The following is an 18770-nucleotide window of genomic DNA, read 5'->3' as shown; positions in this document are numbered from 1 at the left end:
ATTCTATACACATTCTATAACTCATACAACTATGATAAAGTGATCTTCGTAGATACTCGAGGTTTATAGTGGTCTGAGTTTTAGTAAAAGTCCTTAATCATAAAATCCCTCACTCAAATTCAACAGCAGTGTTTGGTTATCTCCTCTTTAACATAGTAACGAGAGAGTGCATAATTAACAAGATTAAATAAATTTAATTTTTTGTCTAAAGAATTTTTTTTATAATGAAGGATACTAAGACTTACTATGCAGTATGGGTTTTACTCCTTGTTGAAGGCCTTTTGTTACCTACAGTTATTAACGTCTACGTAATTTGGTCTTTGGTTGAAGAGTTGGCAATCATACGACATCTTCTTATTTTTTTATTTTGTTAACTGAAATGTTTGGTGTCTATTTCTCTCGGTCCAATTTGACCGTAGCCGAATTTAGTTGTTAAGTCCTTTTGTGTTAAATGCTCGTGATATGTAATTAATTTGGCTTCATTAACTATTTTGAGCAATCCTGTTGAACGCATTTCCAGAAGCGCAGACATTTGTTATGTTGAATTTTTATAGGATTAGAACACGACTTTTAGCAATGGTTATTTCCCTTTAACTTACAATTCAGTTCTTAGACGATTACGATCTTAAAAAAAAAATATTATTAAATTAAATATTTATTCTTATCTTCTGAGTCCCGAAAGTGCGTTGTTTAGACTGATAATGAAAACAATATACTTTTTTTTAACATTGGTGTACTTCCTCAAGTGGGATGGCAATGTTTCTATAGTAAACTTCATTAGGTACCCTCGAAAAAAGTTCAATAGCATATAGTACAAAATACACGTGTACCAAATGGTTAAAAACAGAAAAACAAAGCCCGTAGTTGGGACCAATTTAATGATAATTCATTGGATGTCAAGGATAAAGTTAGAAAACCAGATGTCGCTCTGTTTTTGTGTCATTTGGGTTGCTGTCTCTTGAACGCATACCCCTTATCTCACACATGTACGTTGAGGATGTTTCTTGTTATTTTGCTTTTTTATCCATCATTTTAGACCATTTTGAAGGAATACTAATTGTTTCATTAAGCAATTGTGTTCTGATTGGAGATTGAAACAAAGTGATAGATGTCTATCTACTTTTTGGTTAGCCTTTTTATACTTATAAACCTGTTTAGTTACACGGAACAGTTAGATTTGTTTTACTGTTTTTGATTAATTTGTTGAATTACACATTTAATCTTGATTTCTTCGTTTTGGGAAATGTCGATTAAGCATACATTGACTGCATTCGAGGGTAGCGATTGTATTGCTATCACTACAAAAGTCAAAAAGTCTGAAAAGACCAGTTTTTGTCTGAATTTGCATGAATTTTTACTCGACATTCTTAATTTGTCTGAATATTTTTTAAAAATTCTTGACATAGTATGAATTTGTCTAATAAGGTTCTTGATTTCTCTTGACAAGTGTCTTGACAGTATGAACATTGTCTTAAAATTTCTCGACACTTCCTGTATCATCTGATAAGAGTCTGGATTAGTCTCGACCAATTCTTGACTGTCTTAAATTTGTCTCGATCTGTCTTGACATATTCTTGACATTCTTAATAATGTCTGAATATGTCTCGACATATTCTTGACATTCTAAATAATGTCTGAATATGTCTCGACACATTCTTGACAGTCTTAAATATGTCTTGACACTATCTCAACAGTATAAATTTCGCCTGAAATGTGAACAGACTTATTCTGCACTGTTTATGACATTCTATTGCTGTTATATACTCCTTTTTATTATGGCTAAACTAAACTTTGAAGAATCAAGGATTAATTTGGTATAGTAAGATACCCTTTTGGTGCAACTAAGTTGGAATACCCTGAATAATCCCCCATGTAGTTTAATTTTGATTTATTTTTATTAAACATTTAAGTAATTGTTTTCACTTGGAATATAAGTCGAAGGTATTGACAAACAGCATTTAGATTTTTGCCGTTCGCAAAACTGCCAGTCAAATTTGCTTTACTGAAATAGGTGTCTTGTATCTCTTTTGGACCCCACAATTCATCTTTTGGGTTTGTGTGGCTAAAAAAAGAGGGGGGGGGCTTTTGTTTAGGTCAAAGAATTTGTTCCCATCTTGATTCAAAAACCTTATTGTCTAGCCTTCGACTTTAGTCGAAAAAGCGAGACATAGCGATCCTACATTCCGTCGGCGTCGTCCACAAATATTCACTCTGTGGTTAAAGTTTTTGAAATTTTAATTACTTTCTTAAACTATCCTGGATTTCTACCAAACTTGGACAGAAGCTTGTTTATGATCATAAGATAGTATCCAGAAGTAAGTTTTGTAAAAATAAAATTCCATTTTTTCCGTATTTTACTTATAAATGGACTTAGTTTTTCTGCCGGGAAATATTACATTCACTCTGTGGTTAAAGTTTTTTAAATTTTAATAACTTTCTTAAACTATCCTGGGTTTCTACCAAACTTGGACAGAAGCTTGTTTATGATCATAAGATAGTATCTAGAAGGAAATTTTGTAAAATAATAAATCCATTTTTTCCGTATTTTACTTTTAAATGGACTTAGATTTTCTGCCAGGAAACAACACATTCACTCTGTGGTTAAAGTTTTTAAAATTTTAATAACTTTCTTATACTATTTTGGATTTGTACCAAACTTGGACAGAAGCTTGTTTATGATCAAAAGCTAGTATCTGGAAGGAAATTTTGTAAAATAATAAATCCATTTTTTCCGTATTTTACTTTTGAATGGACTTAGATTTTCTGTCAGGAAACAACACATTCACTCTGTGGTTAAAGTTTTTAAAATTTTAATAACTTTCTTATACTATTTTGGATTTGTACCAAACTTGGACAGAAGCTTGTTTATGATCAAAAGCTAGTATCTAGAAGGAAATTTTGTAAAATAATAAATCCATTTTTTCCGTATTTTACTTTTGAATGGACTTAGATTTTCTGTCAGGAAACAACACATTCACTCTGTGGTTAAAGTTTTTAAAATTTTAATAACTTTCTTATACTATTTTGGATTTGTACCAAACTTTAACAGAAGCTTGTTTATGATCAAATGCTAGTATCTAGAAGGAAATTTTGTTTTCTTCCAGTGAACATTACATTCAGTCTGCAGTTAAAGTTTTTGAATATTTATTAGATTCATAAACTATCCTGGATTTTTACCAAACTTGGACAGAAGCTTCTTACAATCAAAAGATAGTATCAAGAGGAATATTTTTATTGATTTACTTCCTCATTTTTGTTGAGCCTGCGATTAACAGAAAAAGTAGGCGAGACACTGGGTTCCGCGGAACCCTTACGAATTTTTCATTTTTTAGAACAACCCAAAAACATTTTTTATTCAAATTTGAGTGTTGATTTTTATAATTTTTTATCAAAAATAAATATTTGTGATAACTCCTTCCTGAAAAGAAAAAAATGTTTAGATCTATATTATGCATGTCTGTTTGAGAACCATTTCATAAGACCGATGATTTCTATAGAAATCATTGATAGGACCCATTATAAATACATTTTTTTTTATTATTCCTGGAGTAGATAATAATTTTCTTTTAATCTTTGGGAATTATTCAATTTGTTTTTATGTTAAAATAATTAACTTCATAATTTTGATGAAGAAAATCCATTTCAATTCAATTTTTTTTCATCAAAATGATGATTTTCATTTTCATCTATCAACAAACTTTTTAAATTGTAGTGGCATGGTCGGTCAACTGATAAGTTGTATGGCTGATTACAGGTAAAGCAATAACTTCTATTTGACAGTTGCGTGTACTCTGGGGTGTGGAATACCTTAATTTTATGGGGAACATCCTGTCCATGTGTAATACTTAATATATTCCAACAGATGACATTACACAAATTTCGGTACGTCTAAACACTGCTAAGGAGTCCTTAGTGCACTAAGGACGTATATTATGCCACTAAGGACTAGAAAGGGTGCTGTTACATGTTATTTCTTTCATATTATGGTAGATATTGATATTTAATACATATATTTAAAATTTTACAGAAATATAATAACAAATAAACGAGTAATTAAGCTTTGTTCAGACACGTGCCTGTTTTTCTTTGATATGCCGAAAATCAGTGAACCGATTGACACGTGCCATATAACATAACAATCATAATCTTTTTATTCTAATTTTGTATATCATCATAATTTGCAATTTTATAAACCACATTTTGGTATAATAATTATTTACCATATCAACATTGAATATTATGAATGTAGAATGAAATATGTCTACAGTATGATTGGTTTGAATCATTTAATTTATAAGATTTTGGAATCAAAATTTGTAATTATTTAAAAACCCACATTGAAATTGTTTTATATCAACACACCCACATTTGAATTATTTTATACTTTAGATTTCATAGCCATATTTGCATTTGTAAAAATATTTATATACCCAAATTTTCAATTATTTTACATGCCCAACTTTTATTTTTGTTATAAAGAAGTGTAACTTGAAACAACAGTATATTATATAAAGAGAAATAAAGATTAAAGTTATATCATGAATATTGGTCATGATTTGTAAAACTCAGAACTGTCAAGTAAATTTAAGACACAATTCAAAATGTTCAGAATATGTCAAGCCATACTGAGAAAAAATAAGAATGTCGAGAATATGTCGAGAAATTTCAAGACAGTATTCAAATGTCAAGAATTTGTCAAGAAATTTTAAGACCATATTCAGAATGTCGAGAATATGTCGAGTAAATTTCATACAAATTTAATATAAATGAGAATTTGTCAAGAAAAATTAAGACACAAGTCATAATTTTGGAGAATGTCGAGTAAAACTTCATGCAAAATTAAGACAAAAACTGGTCTTTTCAGATTTTTAGACTTTTGTAGTGTATGTAAGAGAGTCTGTGTGGGTTTACAGAATAGAGAAATGACTAAGTGCAGAATAAAAGCAAAACAAATTTTATATTTTGACCAAGCTTATATAAAAATAATAAGGAGATGTAGCATGATTGCCAATGAGACAACTATCCACCACAGTTCAAATGAAGTGGATGTAAGCAATTATAGCAACCGTACGGCCTTCATCAATGAAAAAAAAACCATACCGTATAGTCGGCTATAAAAGCCTCCCCCCTCCCCCGACATGAAAAATAAGAAACAATTCAATTGAGAAAACTAACGGCCTAATTTATAACAAAACAATTTTGACCTTTTTAACTAAATTTGTATTATATTTATGTAGTCTTATTTAGCATATTTTATAGGCCGTTTTCATTCAGTTATATTCGCTTAAAAAATTGTGAGTAATTCCTCCCACGGTGTTGCAACTTAAAGATAATTCCTACAAGATGGTTTTACAATTGTACCAAATTTCTCATTAATATATATTTTTTTAAGTTCAAGTGTGCTTACAGTAATCAAAATCACTATGAATATTGTGATATTTTAGATAATGTTCTCCAATATGTGGTAAGTATATTTAATGATAGAAAATGTACAAAAACGCGATTAAGATTGACTATTCCTTAGATAAAAAGAATAACGGCATTTCTTACTTTAATACTGGCTTTATCAGCAAGAATATCAAGCGAGTCCGCTTTATTCTATAATAAATGCATTACACGTATGTTTAAGAAAAATTCATACTTTGATTGGCCGACAACAATCGAAAGGCATTCCTACATTAAATGTATTATAAAATTCCAGATTTCTGATTTTCATCTTTTGATTTTTTCATTTTAAGTCAAAATTTCTGACCAAAAATGAAGTCATCAGTAAGAGTGTTGACTATAAGGACTGCACTAATTGTTTCATGTGCAATCCCTCCTTCTTATTTTCCACAATTAACAATCAAAGGACTGTGTCATGTACTTTTGGTTGATTTTATTCATTTATTTTATTACTTACATTGATTTTTGTCCTAATGAATAAAAGACTGCCTAATTCTTTAAATAGGTTATTCATATCAAATAAAGTCAATGAAAATCCTCTGAATCAATAAAATATGTGACGCGCACTAATATTTCATTACAAGTATGTGTATTGTGTCCTGTAACAGCTGTAATGAAATTGCGTCTTTACAGTATTTTCCTTTTTCTTTTTTAAGACATCGTGGTTAGGTCCATTATATTTAAATCCATATCTGTGTGCTTTGAGCTTCAGAATCTTATGTTTAATGAAATGGACTATACCTCACTCTAGACATATTTGTTTTCCAGTGGTTTAGAGCAATTTTTGCATATTCATTGCGTCTATCTTGTGGAAAACAAGAGTGCTTTGGGTTAGCCAAGAACAAAGAGTAACCGGAACTGACTAATTTTAGACCCTTGACCGGACTTGAGAGATATCATAATCTTGCTGTTTTTTTTTTGTTTTTTTTTTTGTTGTTATAAATGTTTGTCGGGTTGCCGTCTCATTGACATATACGTTTTATATCCCTTTATTAGTTATCACATATCGGTATGTGAAACATATATACTAAAACATTTGATTTGTGGTATGACAATTTTGTACATAAATAAATAGCAAAATTGTACATCATTTTTAAAAGAAATACAGAAATACATAAATTAGATTCCTATGTTGCAAATATCTAAATCATCGATTTTCTTTAAAATGACAAACAGATCTGAAAGTATTATAATTATTCGGTTCTTTATGTGCGATTGTGTCATGAATTTTCTATAGTATAGATGATTTTAAGAATTGAATTCTTCTTTTTGTAATTTTATTGGGGTGTTAAAGCATTTACCCATTGACCAAAGCACGGCTTGTATGAAGTGATCAACACTTTTACAACCCATTAAAATTACAAAAAGAAGCATTCAATTCATGTAATTACATTTTTATGCTACGACCATGAAATAACTTGTCATATCAAATTTTCGTATGTTTTCCTATGCATTGTTGAGACGTTGTCAATGGAAGCACATGTTGTCGTAAATGTTGCATTCTATTTGGACATAAAATCTAATTTTGGAATCCCTCTAGAGTTTTTGTCAGCCAATCAAAAGTACGGATTCTTGTGAAACATACATGTTATGTAATTATTATTTTTCAATTACCATTTGTTCTAGTATTCAAATTTCATTTCGGTTTCCATTTATAAAGAATGAGCATATAGTACATTTTCTGAGATTAAACCCTTTTTATTCTAAATTCCTGTTTATCAAGACTATGTTTCATAAAACATTGCGAATTTTCGAATTAATTTTATAGTCTTGAGAAATACACAGTGACATAATAAAATCTTACATTATCTCTCACTTCATACCTTCAAAAAAAAATTTTTTTTTTCAATTCAACTAAAGTTCTAGTACAAAGCAAGATTGATATTCATATTACATTAATATGTTCTCGTCCTGAATATGCATTTAATTTGCCACTGGACAATAATAAAGCAGCCATCCATCACCATTATCATTAAAAAGTAAACCCCCGAGTGCTAAACAGAGCTAGGAAGATACCCACTAGAGATGCATATAAAAACTCAGAGTATACTTTACCTAACAAGATTACTAAATTCTGAATTTAATCCATTATTATATGAATCCTTTTTACTTTCTAAAAGTTTGGATGATTCAGGTTGTGATACCTGGTTTACATATGTTAAAAATATTTTGAAAGAGGTAAACATGCAAGTATCCATTCTTGAGGGAAACAAAGGAAAAAATACTCAAAGTTGTTAAAAAAAACTTTAAAACACCAATTTTTAAATTTCTACACAAATATATTTGAACAAAAATTTGAAAAAAAAAATCTAAAAAAGTAAATTTTATTTATATAAAAGTTTGAAGCAAAATTTAGAAATGAAAATTACTTTAACTGTAAGTCTTTTGAAAAGAGAAGTAACATAACAAAAATGAGAATTATCGACTATAATTTATTGATAGAAACAGGAAGACATTTAAAAATACCTAGAGAAAAAGACTATGCACATCCTGTAATATATTGGAGGATGAAGCTCACTTTATTTTATACTGTAAAAAAAATTCTAAACTAAGAGATAACTTTTCAGGAAATGTAGTTAAACATATGCCAGATTTTATGTCCTGGCTAGAAAATGAGAAAGTTAAATATCGTCCTTGCTCCATCAACCTCAAAAGAAGTAGAAGGCTTATGGTCCTTTTTTAAACAGGCATTAGAACTGTGGACAGGGGACTCTTGATTTATTTATTTTAGTATATAAATGGATTGTTTTGCTTTTTACTTGTATGTGTTTTATGGGATGTGTTTTCCTATGGTTTTGTTTTTGTATTTGTGTGTATGTTTTCATTCATATAATGTTTATATGTTATATGTGTGTATGTTACTATCACAAATCTTATGATTTATATGGCAATAAAGTTATAGCTAAAACTAAGGTTGCAACCCCTTATGCAAATCTGACCTTAAATATTTTTTTGACTGCTCTGTTTAGGCACGTTTGGTATATGGTCTTAAAAGTTGTTTTTTTTGTTGTTTTTTTTTTGCTTTTTTTTTAATGGGAGAGGGCTTTTCAAACTTTTAGCGCACGGAAATTGTATCATTGTTTTTCCAAGGGTCCATAGCTAAAGGAACACAAAACACATGCTATATTGACACCAATGAATACTTTTATTAAAAATTCTGCTTTGGATATTGAATTTGTAGTATGACAACAAGGTTTGATTAGATCTCATCAACTTAAAAAAAGTCTAGATGGTAGCAAATTAAAGAAAATAAACAAATGTGAAAGTGTATGCCATTGTTGAGCTTTTGGTTAATTGAATTTAATTTATCCCCATCTCACTTACAATAATCGGGTATCACATTACGCTGAATTACTTCCGTTTCGTCACAAAGTGACATAAAGGTTTCATATTCCATACATGTAGTGAACCCTTTTTCGTATGTTCTATCCAGGCCTAAACGAAGAATGAGATCATCATTGTAATTAGGGTCTACACGACCATGTCCTTCAAAGTTTCCTCCCTTTGTAGTCTGATGAACGAGTAGCAAAGTTTTAGACGCATCAACTGTTTTTGCACCCATTGCACGAGCACGTAATACCAACCAATTATCATATGCTCTGCGGCCAATAACTAGGTCAGGAAAACCTGACCAATCAAAATACTTGTTTGTTATAAAATAGTCTTGAGCATTAGTTAAGAACAATTCCCCTCGTGTTTTAGCTGCCTGTTGAATATTTCCATAAGATGCCGCTTCTTTTGGGGTCAAAAATGCCACATTTGTCCTTCTGCCACTAATGAATAAAGGTTTTTTGTTATCTAGATCATTGTAAACTGTTGATAATGTATCTAATAATGATGAGTCAAAGAGATTGTCACTGTTTGCATATGCGTAAAAAGTGGAATTGAAATTATTCATGACAGTCTGAAACATATTTTTAAGAATTGGCGCACCTCCTGCTGCATGTCTTGTCACCGGATATGACGTCCAGCCACGGTCCCGCACATAAGCAGACAATGCGCTGTCGTTTGTAAATAAAACCAAATTTACACGAGGCATGAATGTATTCCAGTTTATTACTGTGTTATTGTGAACATGAAATTTATCAGATTCTATTGACCAAGAAGTAAATAATGTCAAAATATTATCATTTAGTGGTATTCTACCGATTTTCCTAGCACTTTCTAATTGACACTCCCGTATACTTTGGGCAACTGATTTTCTTACGATCATATTAACCTCATTTCCTGCTTTTCCCAAGCATTCCTTTGATAATGAATCAGAAAACTGTAGTTTGCCGTTATTATCCATAAAATTCGTAAAAGCACTTAAATATGTTGTTATCGAACACGGTTCTACTCTTTCCGTCGTCTGTGATTTCGTCATATAGAGGAAATAGAATAAATTTAGCATCCCAATAGACGAAAGGCCAATTAATATCTGTATGTTCCAATCCATTGTGCAGTTGTATTCGTACCAATTCACCAAAATCCATTTATTTGCTGAAATAAACCAGTTATAGTAACATTATTTATAACGTTACATCCATATCAGTTGTAGGAATTTCACGTCAAAATATATTATGCTTACCGATAAAATTGCAGTTTCAAATTTTAAGAATATAAGGTGAAAATGTCTGTATGTATGAATGAATAAAGCAGACTGATCATTCTATAGGTCATCAATTTGAAAGGACATTGGTTCAATATTAAAAGCCGAGCAGCTGTTGACATAGAAGATGCAAGAAAATCGAAAGGTGATTTTTTTGTTGTATTTTCATGTTGAAATGACAGCATGAACTAAATAATAAATCTTTACAAATAGATTATTGATGTAAATAAGATTATTTGATCAGTCGTCTAAATAATATGATACATAGCTAGGTTTACACGTAATCAACAAAACGCCCTTTTATTTGAAATTTTTCATTATGTATGATAAAAAAAATAGTGATGGATGTGGCAAATCCATGTTGTGCTTTTTGTTTTAAAGGGGACGATTATTTGATTGTCTGCGGGGGGGACATCCTGGCCTTGTAAGAGCTGAAAATACAAAACTTTGCATAAGAGAGGACGAAAATGAATAGTCAATCTGATAAAAAAAATCTCCTGCCCCCTCCCCCTCCTTCACCCCAAAATGTCAAATGGTCGTCCTCTAAGCCCCTATAATTATTTAAAAAAAAAGAAAACTAACATAAGAGGGACACAATGACATTCTGTAAGGAACATACTGTAAAATTTCATTGAAATCAAGTCAGTGTTAAAATGAGATGCAGATACACTATGCTTACTCCTATTTGTAAATAACAAAGTCCATATGCTTGGTTATTGGAAACCTTCAAAAATGGGTCAGTTCGTGAAGAAAAGAAAAGGATTTGCGAAATGACTTAACATTTTTATGAAAAATTGTTATCTAGCCACTGGTTAATGAACAATTCCAGATAGAAATGCCGAACAGACAAATGTACAGACGAACAAAAGAGAAATAATGCATATATATTAAAGAGAGGTTAACGTTTTATTTTAAAGACAATTCCTAATTGTTCAGGACTGTAGTTGGTTTTTTTTTTGTCGTTGGGTTGCTCTTTTATTGACGTTTAACCACACATACTCATATTATAATGGGTTATATATACAATATTATTTCAATGTCAGGAAAAAATCAACTTTTTTGTATGAGGCCTAGAAACTGGGGAAGAGCGAGGTCTACCGAGCACTTCAACGGTTTCGAGCCGAATACATGTTTTTTTCTTATTTACATTTACTGCATATAGGTTTAATTTTTGTGCCATATTTCTTCGTTACTGCTTAAAAAAGGGACGAAAGATACCAAAGGGATATTCAAACTCATAAGTCGAAAATAACAAACCACTTTTATGGCAAAAAACGAGGAAAAAACAAACAAGAGTACATAAAACACAACATAGAAAACTAAAGACTGAGCAACATGAACCTCAACAAAAACTGGGGGAAATCTCTGGTGCTCCGAAAGGGTATGCAGATCCTTCTCCACATGTGGCACCCGTCGTGTTGCTCATGTAAGTAAAAACCTTAGCATACCCCTTGTTTGAAATTTCTTTCATCTTTCATCAATTAAACGTAGGAAGGGCCTTATTGTTTAAAACATGGGATCATATTGTTTTAAAACAGGATATAACGTGCATAAAATACTGAAATATTTCCCCCAAAATCATATTGTATATATATGAAGGTGTGGATGGGAGTTTACAGAATAGAGAATAAAGGGCAAAACATATAAAGAAAAGAGAAAAATGGACCATAAAGATAAAGGATAAAGAAAAATGAGGTGCTGAAATAATTTAAGAACAGAGAATAATGGGCAAAAAATATAAAGAACAGAGAAAAACGGCCTAAAACATTCAATAAAGATTACAGAAATGATGGACCCCATCCAGATCCTCATATATTGAAATTGGCTAGAGGAAATCATAATCGAGTATTAGAAATTGTTAAAAAAAAACAATTGTATAATTATTTATTTACATTGGTTTTTTTTTTGTGCAGTAAATCATACATTTAAGTAATTATTTCCCTCGGCTCTTCTGTACGTGTTTAGTTGATTGTTTATTGTCATAATCTTTGGTTAACCTAGTCCGTCCATCATAGTTTAGAAACAAACATATGTTCTATTCTATTTAATATCACTTGACGTTGTCAATAAAAACAATTATATTTTTAGCAAAACTATTGTTACAGTAATAAGTGAATTTCAACATAATATGTCAAGTTGCTAGTCGCTCTGAGTTAAGTCAAGCTGCTACCAACACCCCCGGGATAGTTCTGTGTTCACTATAGATATAATGTGTACTTTTACAAACAATATCCATGTATTTTCTGTTTCTTATCATCTATACTATTAAATGAGAAGACCTCATTTTGTGTGTCGCTTCTCTTCTTTCCACAATGAATTAATCATTATGCCTCTGTGTCCTATAGGTACCGTGCATAGTCGCATTTGTCATCCGCGCTTATGGTTATTCAGTTTGGGTTATTTTGGGAGAAAAACAAAAATAAAGGCGTACGAATATTGTTTCCGTCATTGAACGGACTTTCAAGTCATGGACTAGACTTCCGTTTAGGACTGTTTTTAAAATTACACATAATTTTCATAAGCACTTGGGGACAGGACAATTATTTTTGCGTTTTTCTGTATACCAGGATCATACATATACTATAAATAAAGTGTATTTGCTATTTACTATCAATTCAAAGTTTACTATCCGCGGCTGTCACTGATATATTATATAGAGAGTCTCTATAATGACTAAATCGCCTAGGATGGTATTACAACTTGGAATTGATAGTAAATAGCAAATACACTTTATTTATAGTATATGTATGTTCATAGTATACAGAAAAACAGAAAACAAAAAATAACGGACTTTGGAAAAAAGGGGGAGGGCTAAAAAAAATTGTACTTTCACCAAGTACCTATAACTTTTGATACCTCTCCTGAAATTCTCCATTCATAAAATCTTTTACAAAAATTCATCCTACAACAGTTTACATACTTTCAACCACACTCTAAATGCACGCGATTTCGCGGGTGTGTTCTAGTTATCTTGAAATTTCAAACATCCATGTTTGTCAAACTAAGGACTTTGTATCATCAATAGTTATACGCAAAAATGATCAAGAGCTACATGACCTACATGTAAAATTAAAAGTTGTGGACTTCAAATAGTCAGCATATGCATGAACGTACATGCACAATTAGTACGTGTCACTCCTTAGATTTGCTATATGCCCCATTGACATTATAGATTGACTATACATGTAGTTGTTATGTCAAGACTTCATGCTTGTTTCCCCCTTATGATAATCAAAACGGACTTAACCTGTTCTAAACTCCCACATCCACCTCCTCGTTGGTTAGCAGGGGACTTAGACTAACGGATAGATATATATATCATTTTCATGAATTGTTATGTCTTTTTTTTTTTGGACATAAATGTTAGTTTTTCCTTTGATCTTCGAGTGTGTCAACTTCTCTTGTATGTATAGTACATTAAATCTGACATTTTTTAAACATAAATAAAATTTAAAGTTATTACACCTTTCGATCTCAAAAGTTTTTATTGCACTGTCTAAGTCTGTCTCGTTGGGCTAGAAAAAATGTAAGAATAAAACAAAATGTACTACCAATGACTATGCAATTATTCTATATGTTTAAATAAAATGCAGACACAACAAATTAACAAAACATCAATTCAAAGGGAGGGGGTGTCATTTATTTTAGTGGACCCGAACTATATGGGGAACTTTCTAAATTTACCTCAACCCTAAAACTTAAGTATCCCCTTAAGTAACTGGAGGCCCGAAAAAGGGGGGGGGCTACAAAAAGAAAGAGCAATATTGATTAATTTCTTTGTCAAATACTTTCAGGATTAGAAATACCAAAATGAATAACTATAATATTCCTGTGTTTAAATAAATGTATGACTCATTAAACAATAGCAGTGTTAATGATTCATTAATACAGCACTTTTCGAATTCTCGTAAAAATATTTCTAAACGTCTCTTTTTACCGATAATATTAACGGCACAACCCCTTTCTCATAGAAAGCATTCAAACTATGAAATTAAACTTTACCAACATGTATTCAATACGCGTGTACACGGGTTCCATATTTTATATTTGGAGGCGAAAGAAAAAATCCTGCAAAAACAGCGCTGTGATAAAAACCATTGAGTTACTTTGGTTACCATCTTTAAATAAAGAATATTATTCGTATTATTATTATTATTTTTACTTAGTATTTAAATTAATGAACTTTAGTGGTCATTATTTTTCCTGAAGGAAAATAAATGTATCAATTAATCACGATACTAAAATGAAAATGAAACGAAGTCATCAACGTTCTAACTCCAAACGTCTGTGATCACATGTTAACTAAGTTGAAGTTTTGAGAATTAAAGTCTTGATTAATAGTCTAGACTATTATAGTAAAATTTGAATAAGAATCTAATATACAAAGTGAAAGCTACATGGTTTCAATAAATCTATAAACAATAATGAAGTTGTAGTTGTTTCAGCATGCGTGCTCAAAAGTTCTTTTATTTTTCATAGCCGAATCTAAATTCAAATGCATGTAAAACTAGTTTACAAATAGTATATTTCAACAGAGGGTAAAATACCAATTCATATGAAACACTCTAAAACATAACTTTCTAAATTATATGCAAGATTGTGTTGCTTTGTTAAATCAAACTAGTTTTTGTTTGTTAATAAAAATAAAAAGATGTGGTATGATTGCCAGTGACGATGAGGTGAACAGCTATGTAAGGGCCTTCAGCAATGAGAAAAAGCCACGCTATAAAAGTTATATGTAGGATTTTGATTGTCTGTGATAAAACAAAAACAAAAACAACAAAATTTTATTTTAAAAAACCTATTGAGAAAGAAGAAGCTAGGATTATCAATGGAAAATTCACAGACCTCTAGTCATTATTGGGTTGAAAATAGAAACATTATATATATTCCAGATAAAAATGTTGAACAGTATAGTAGCATTTGGTATGAATAAATGGCCATAAAAATATGGCGCTGATTGAATATGGCTGTGGTTTTGTTTTTGTGTTTCTTTCCTCTTTGCTAGCTTATTAGGTTTCCAAATTTGACCTTGAGCAATAGAAAATAAAAGAGGGGTGACACGGAGGTGCCCATTTTCCAAATCCCCTTTTTTTTGTAATTTTTTCCTACTTCTCGCCTTTTTTAACCCCTATATTTCACATCCTCACTTTTTTGTCCCCTATATCCTCATATAAAAATTAAAGCGTGTGATCCCCATAAAAAAAGAAACATAAGCTTACCCTTTCATTTACTTCTTATCTCTCACTATTCCTTTGTTCAAATGAAACATTTAAAATATAATTCGAAGATCCTTTTATTAGTAAATCTGATTGACACATACAAATATATCTGCCTTTTCCTGTTCAAATTTGGGTACGAGAAGGTGTTACAAGTGTCATAGTCGCTCATGTAAATTACTAACAAACTACAAACGAAATGTTCCATTGTTAACGATTTTATGCTAAATATTTATTGATGATTTAACAAACTCCCTGGCAACCTTAATCTATATTCGAAAACACTCATCCTATTATTTATGTTAATACAGACAATTAAAAATGGATAATAACTTACGTTTAAAGCAACAAAATAAGTAATTTTCCTTTGAAAAAGCATGAAACCTTCACTTGCAAAATATAAATGTATTAATTTTAAGACTGTATTCTGGTTTAAGACCTGAAATGTGTACTTGCTCTAAGGGCAAAACAACACGTTATAGATATTTGCCTTGGGGCATAAAATGCATGTTCCTATTATTTATAAGTTGTGATTGCATCAATACACACAACCTACAGTCATTTTACAATATTGTCCTTGTGATGGTTTTTTATTTACTTCAAACAATTTAGCTGCTAGCATCGTTGTTTTCTAAGCAAAATAATACTTACAACAATATGCGTAAAGTTGGACTACTTGCAACGCACGATGGAGAAATTCATAACGATATTTACATTTCTTGTCGTGTTTAATATGTTAATGATGGTCTTGTCATACATTTACATTCGTAAAAGTCAGGACAGATTGTTCTGTTCTGTTAGCGATTTCCTGTCGTCTGCGAAATTATTTCTTGATCATAATGGAGCAAGAACATTTAAAAATATTTTACCGAACAACTGTGATGTGGAATCCACCAGTCTAACTCTTCATATCAAAAAACTGGAAAAGGCATTCCATTCGACAGTTAATGAGTGCAGGCGTCGGCATGTTTTTTCCCGCCAGATGGAATATGCAGAAGATCGCCCGTTGCTAACATTATTCACAACATGGAACCGTCACCAGAAAAGTTTTTCGTTCACAATTGTACACTTAGAAACTGGAGTTCTTTCATACCAAAGGTAAATTTAGTTCTGTTCACAAATAATTCAGATTTAAAAAAAGAGGCTCTACAATACGGGTGGTCAGTGCTTCCGATTATTCACCACATTGAAGGGGTTCCAGTGTTAAAGAATATGTTTAAAACTGTCATCTCAACCTTTAATTCTACGTATTATGGCTTTAGTAATAGTGATATTTTATTTATTGATGACCTTTTAGATTCTTTAAATACTGTAAATCGGGCATACAGAGACCACAATGTGTTTTTGACAGGCAGAAGAACTAACATCCCACATTTATCTTTAAAAGAAGTGGTTTCTTATGACAATATTCGGAAGGCGGCATCAGAGAGAGGAAAACTTTTTATCGTTGCATCTGAAGACTATTTCATAACAACCTCCAGGTTTCCTTGGAATACAATTCCAGAATTTGTTATTGGCAGACCTGCCTATGATAATTGGCTAGTTGGTTTTGCGCGTTGTCATTTTTATACTGTCATTGACATTACTAGTACCGTCCTTGCTTGCCATCAGACAACAAAAGCGGGAAATAAAGAAGGATCAAAACACAAGACATTGACATCTTATAATCATGAATTGCTTGTCAAGCTTGGTCTGAGCACGAATTATGGTGCAGGTTTTGTAATCTGTCCTGAAAAGAAGACATACTATAATTTATGTGGAGATATAGAAGTAATGGATAGACCCATCACGTCTTTTCCAAAATATTGTTCATGCAAGACGTGGTGATGAAAGTTATTTATTTTAGGAAAGATAACTCTAATTCAAGTAATTGTATTATGAAATTAAAGTTTCTGCTGACCGTCTTAAATTGTCATGTTTTTTTTAAAATTTATTGACGAATTTAAAGGGGATTCGGGGAGGGGGATGGTAGGAACATTTTAAGCGGATAATTTCTTTTTAAACACCAGTTTTTAAACTGTTATGTTAAATTCATAGTTTCCTATTTTTTCTATATTACATATATATTAAGTAGAGAATTTCTTGAACCTTTGAAGTAGAGAATTTCTTTTAAATATCAGTTTTTTCATCTGTCACATACAGTTACCTATTTATTCTACATTATCAAGACATTTACGGACAAAATTAGTTTACAGTACGTAGCACGATTTTTTAATTGATAACTATGACATGCCACGGTACATGTATGACATATATGTCACCGCTTCACACACACCCACTCATTTATAAACATAAGTGTGACACAAAAGCTTTGTAGTGTTGTCATTATGTTCGTTCGCGTATGTAATTTTGAACTTATCAAAGTGGAAGATTCTCCCTTTTGAAACCTGGTTTTACCCACCATTGCTTTCTCGTGCAAGTAGCCATGCAAGTACCGTTCCAAAATGTGACACAGTCATTTATTTGTTCCCTTAGTTCAAATATATTTTTGTGAAATATGTCCTTTTGCCAGTTAATTCGAAATTTACTTAAGTGTTTTAAACATTTACGGATATATTTAAAAACAATGAACAACCACGGAATCCTCTCGCCTATATCAGTTACACTGCAACCAACATATACATTTTATTAGAAGGTAATCGCCCTTGTCGGCAGTAGACTTAGAGTACGATAGTTCGAAGAAATGGAAAGTAATGCAAAGTAATCACAATTGTTGAAATGCTGGATTATCGCGTTTACCATAGTTCTTTTTTTTAAATTCATTGGAAAGTTTAAAATCTCTTTTTAAATTGTTTAATTTTCATTTGAAGAGGACACCCACTTTTGATTTTTTAAATAAGATTCTCACAACTCCATATCGAGAGATTCTTACAAAAGACAAAAGAATAATGGACAAAAAGTATAAAGAATAGAGAAACATGGCCTATAAAATTAAAGAATACAGAAATGGAGGAACCCTCATCCAGACCCTCAAGAATACTTAAATACGTGTGGAGCTATATGGCCAAAAAGGATATAGAAAGAAAACCCACATCCGCCTTAGATCAACTTTCTCTGAGGGAGTTGGAAGCTTATTTTCTTAATAATTTAATTTATCAATGAAAATTGTTAAAGACAACACAAATAATTTATTAACGTCTCACCTTTTTGTTGACAGATATTTATAAAATCTCAGTCAAAATTTAAAACAACAAAAGCCACTTTAAAAAAAATTATGAGAGATTATCACACAAAACAAACAACTTTCTACAAGTAAATAAAAATACTTTTTCTTTTCAACAAGACAATATAGCAGATGCTATTTTGTCTATAAAATAACACAAATTTTCATTTGTGAATAAAAACTTGAATTTGTCATCTTATATTGGACATATTAACAAAGTTACAATCAAATGAATTAGCGTGATGGTTAAGTAATATAGCACAAAAATCTGCATATACTGGACAGTTGAATAATACATGTTTCTCAACTTCGACAATACAATTCTTAATACATATTTCATGAAAACACAATC

The 18770-nt window shown here is 31.0% G+C and overlaps 2 protein-coding genes across 4 annotated transcripts; one reads left to right on the top strand and one right to left on the bottom strand.

Moving 5' to 3' along the window:
* Positions 1-8567: 8567 nt before the first annotated feature.
* On the bottom strand, positions 8568-15692 carry LOC127738821 (uncharacterized). Of its 3 annotated transcripts, none has more exons than XM_052250224.1 (2): positions 15593-15692; positions 8568-9927 (listed from the first exon to the last, which is right to left on the bottom strand). In XM_052250224.1, exon 2 carries the CDS (start codon positions 9881-9883, stop codon positions 8762-8764), a length of 1122 nt encoding a protein of 373 aa, XP_052106184.1. In that variant the 5' UTR covers positions 9884-9927; positions 15593-15692; the 3' UTR covers positions 8568-8761. The 3 variants fall into 3 exon arrangements, with proteins under 3 accessions (XP_052106184.1, XP_052106185.1, XP_052106182.1); XM_052250225.1 differs by lacking the exon at positions 15593-15692 and adding an exon at positions 15259-15353; XM_052250222.1 differs by lacking the exon at positions 15593-15692 and adding an exon at positions 10016-10109.
* A 370-nt stretch (positions 15693-16062) lies between these two features.
* On the top strand, positions 16063-17159 carry LOC127738831 (uncharacterized). The gene has a single exon (XM_052250234.1). The coding sequence runs from the start codon at positions 16282-16284 to the stop codon at positions 17080-17082; it is 801 nt and encodes a 266-aa protein (XP_052106194.1). The 5' UTR covers positions 16063-16281; the 3' UTR covers positions 17083-17159.
* Positions 17160-18770: the final 1611 nt, after the last annotated feature.

The sequence above is a fragment of the Mytilus californianus genome, unplaced genomic scaffold, assembly GCF_021869535.1.
Source record: "Mytilus californianus isolate M0D057914Y unplaced genomic scaffold, xbMytCali1.0.p SCAF_4, whole genome shotgun sequence".
Classification (NCBI taxonomy): domain Eukaryota; kingdom Metazoa; phylum Mollusca; class Bivalvia; order Mytilida; family Mytilidae; genus Mytilus; species Mytilus californianus.
Note: the sequence above shows the minus strand (reverse complement) of the source record. Positions and strands in the feature narration are given on the sequence as shown.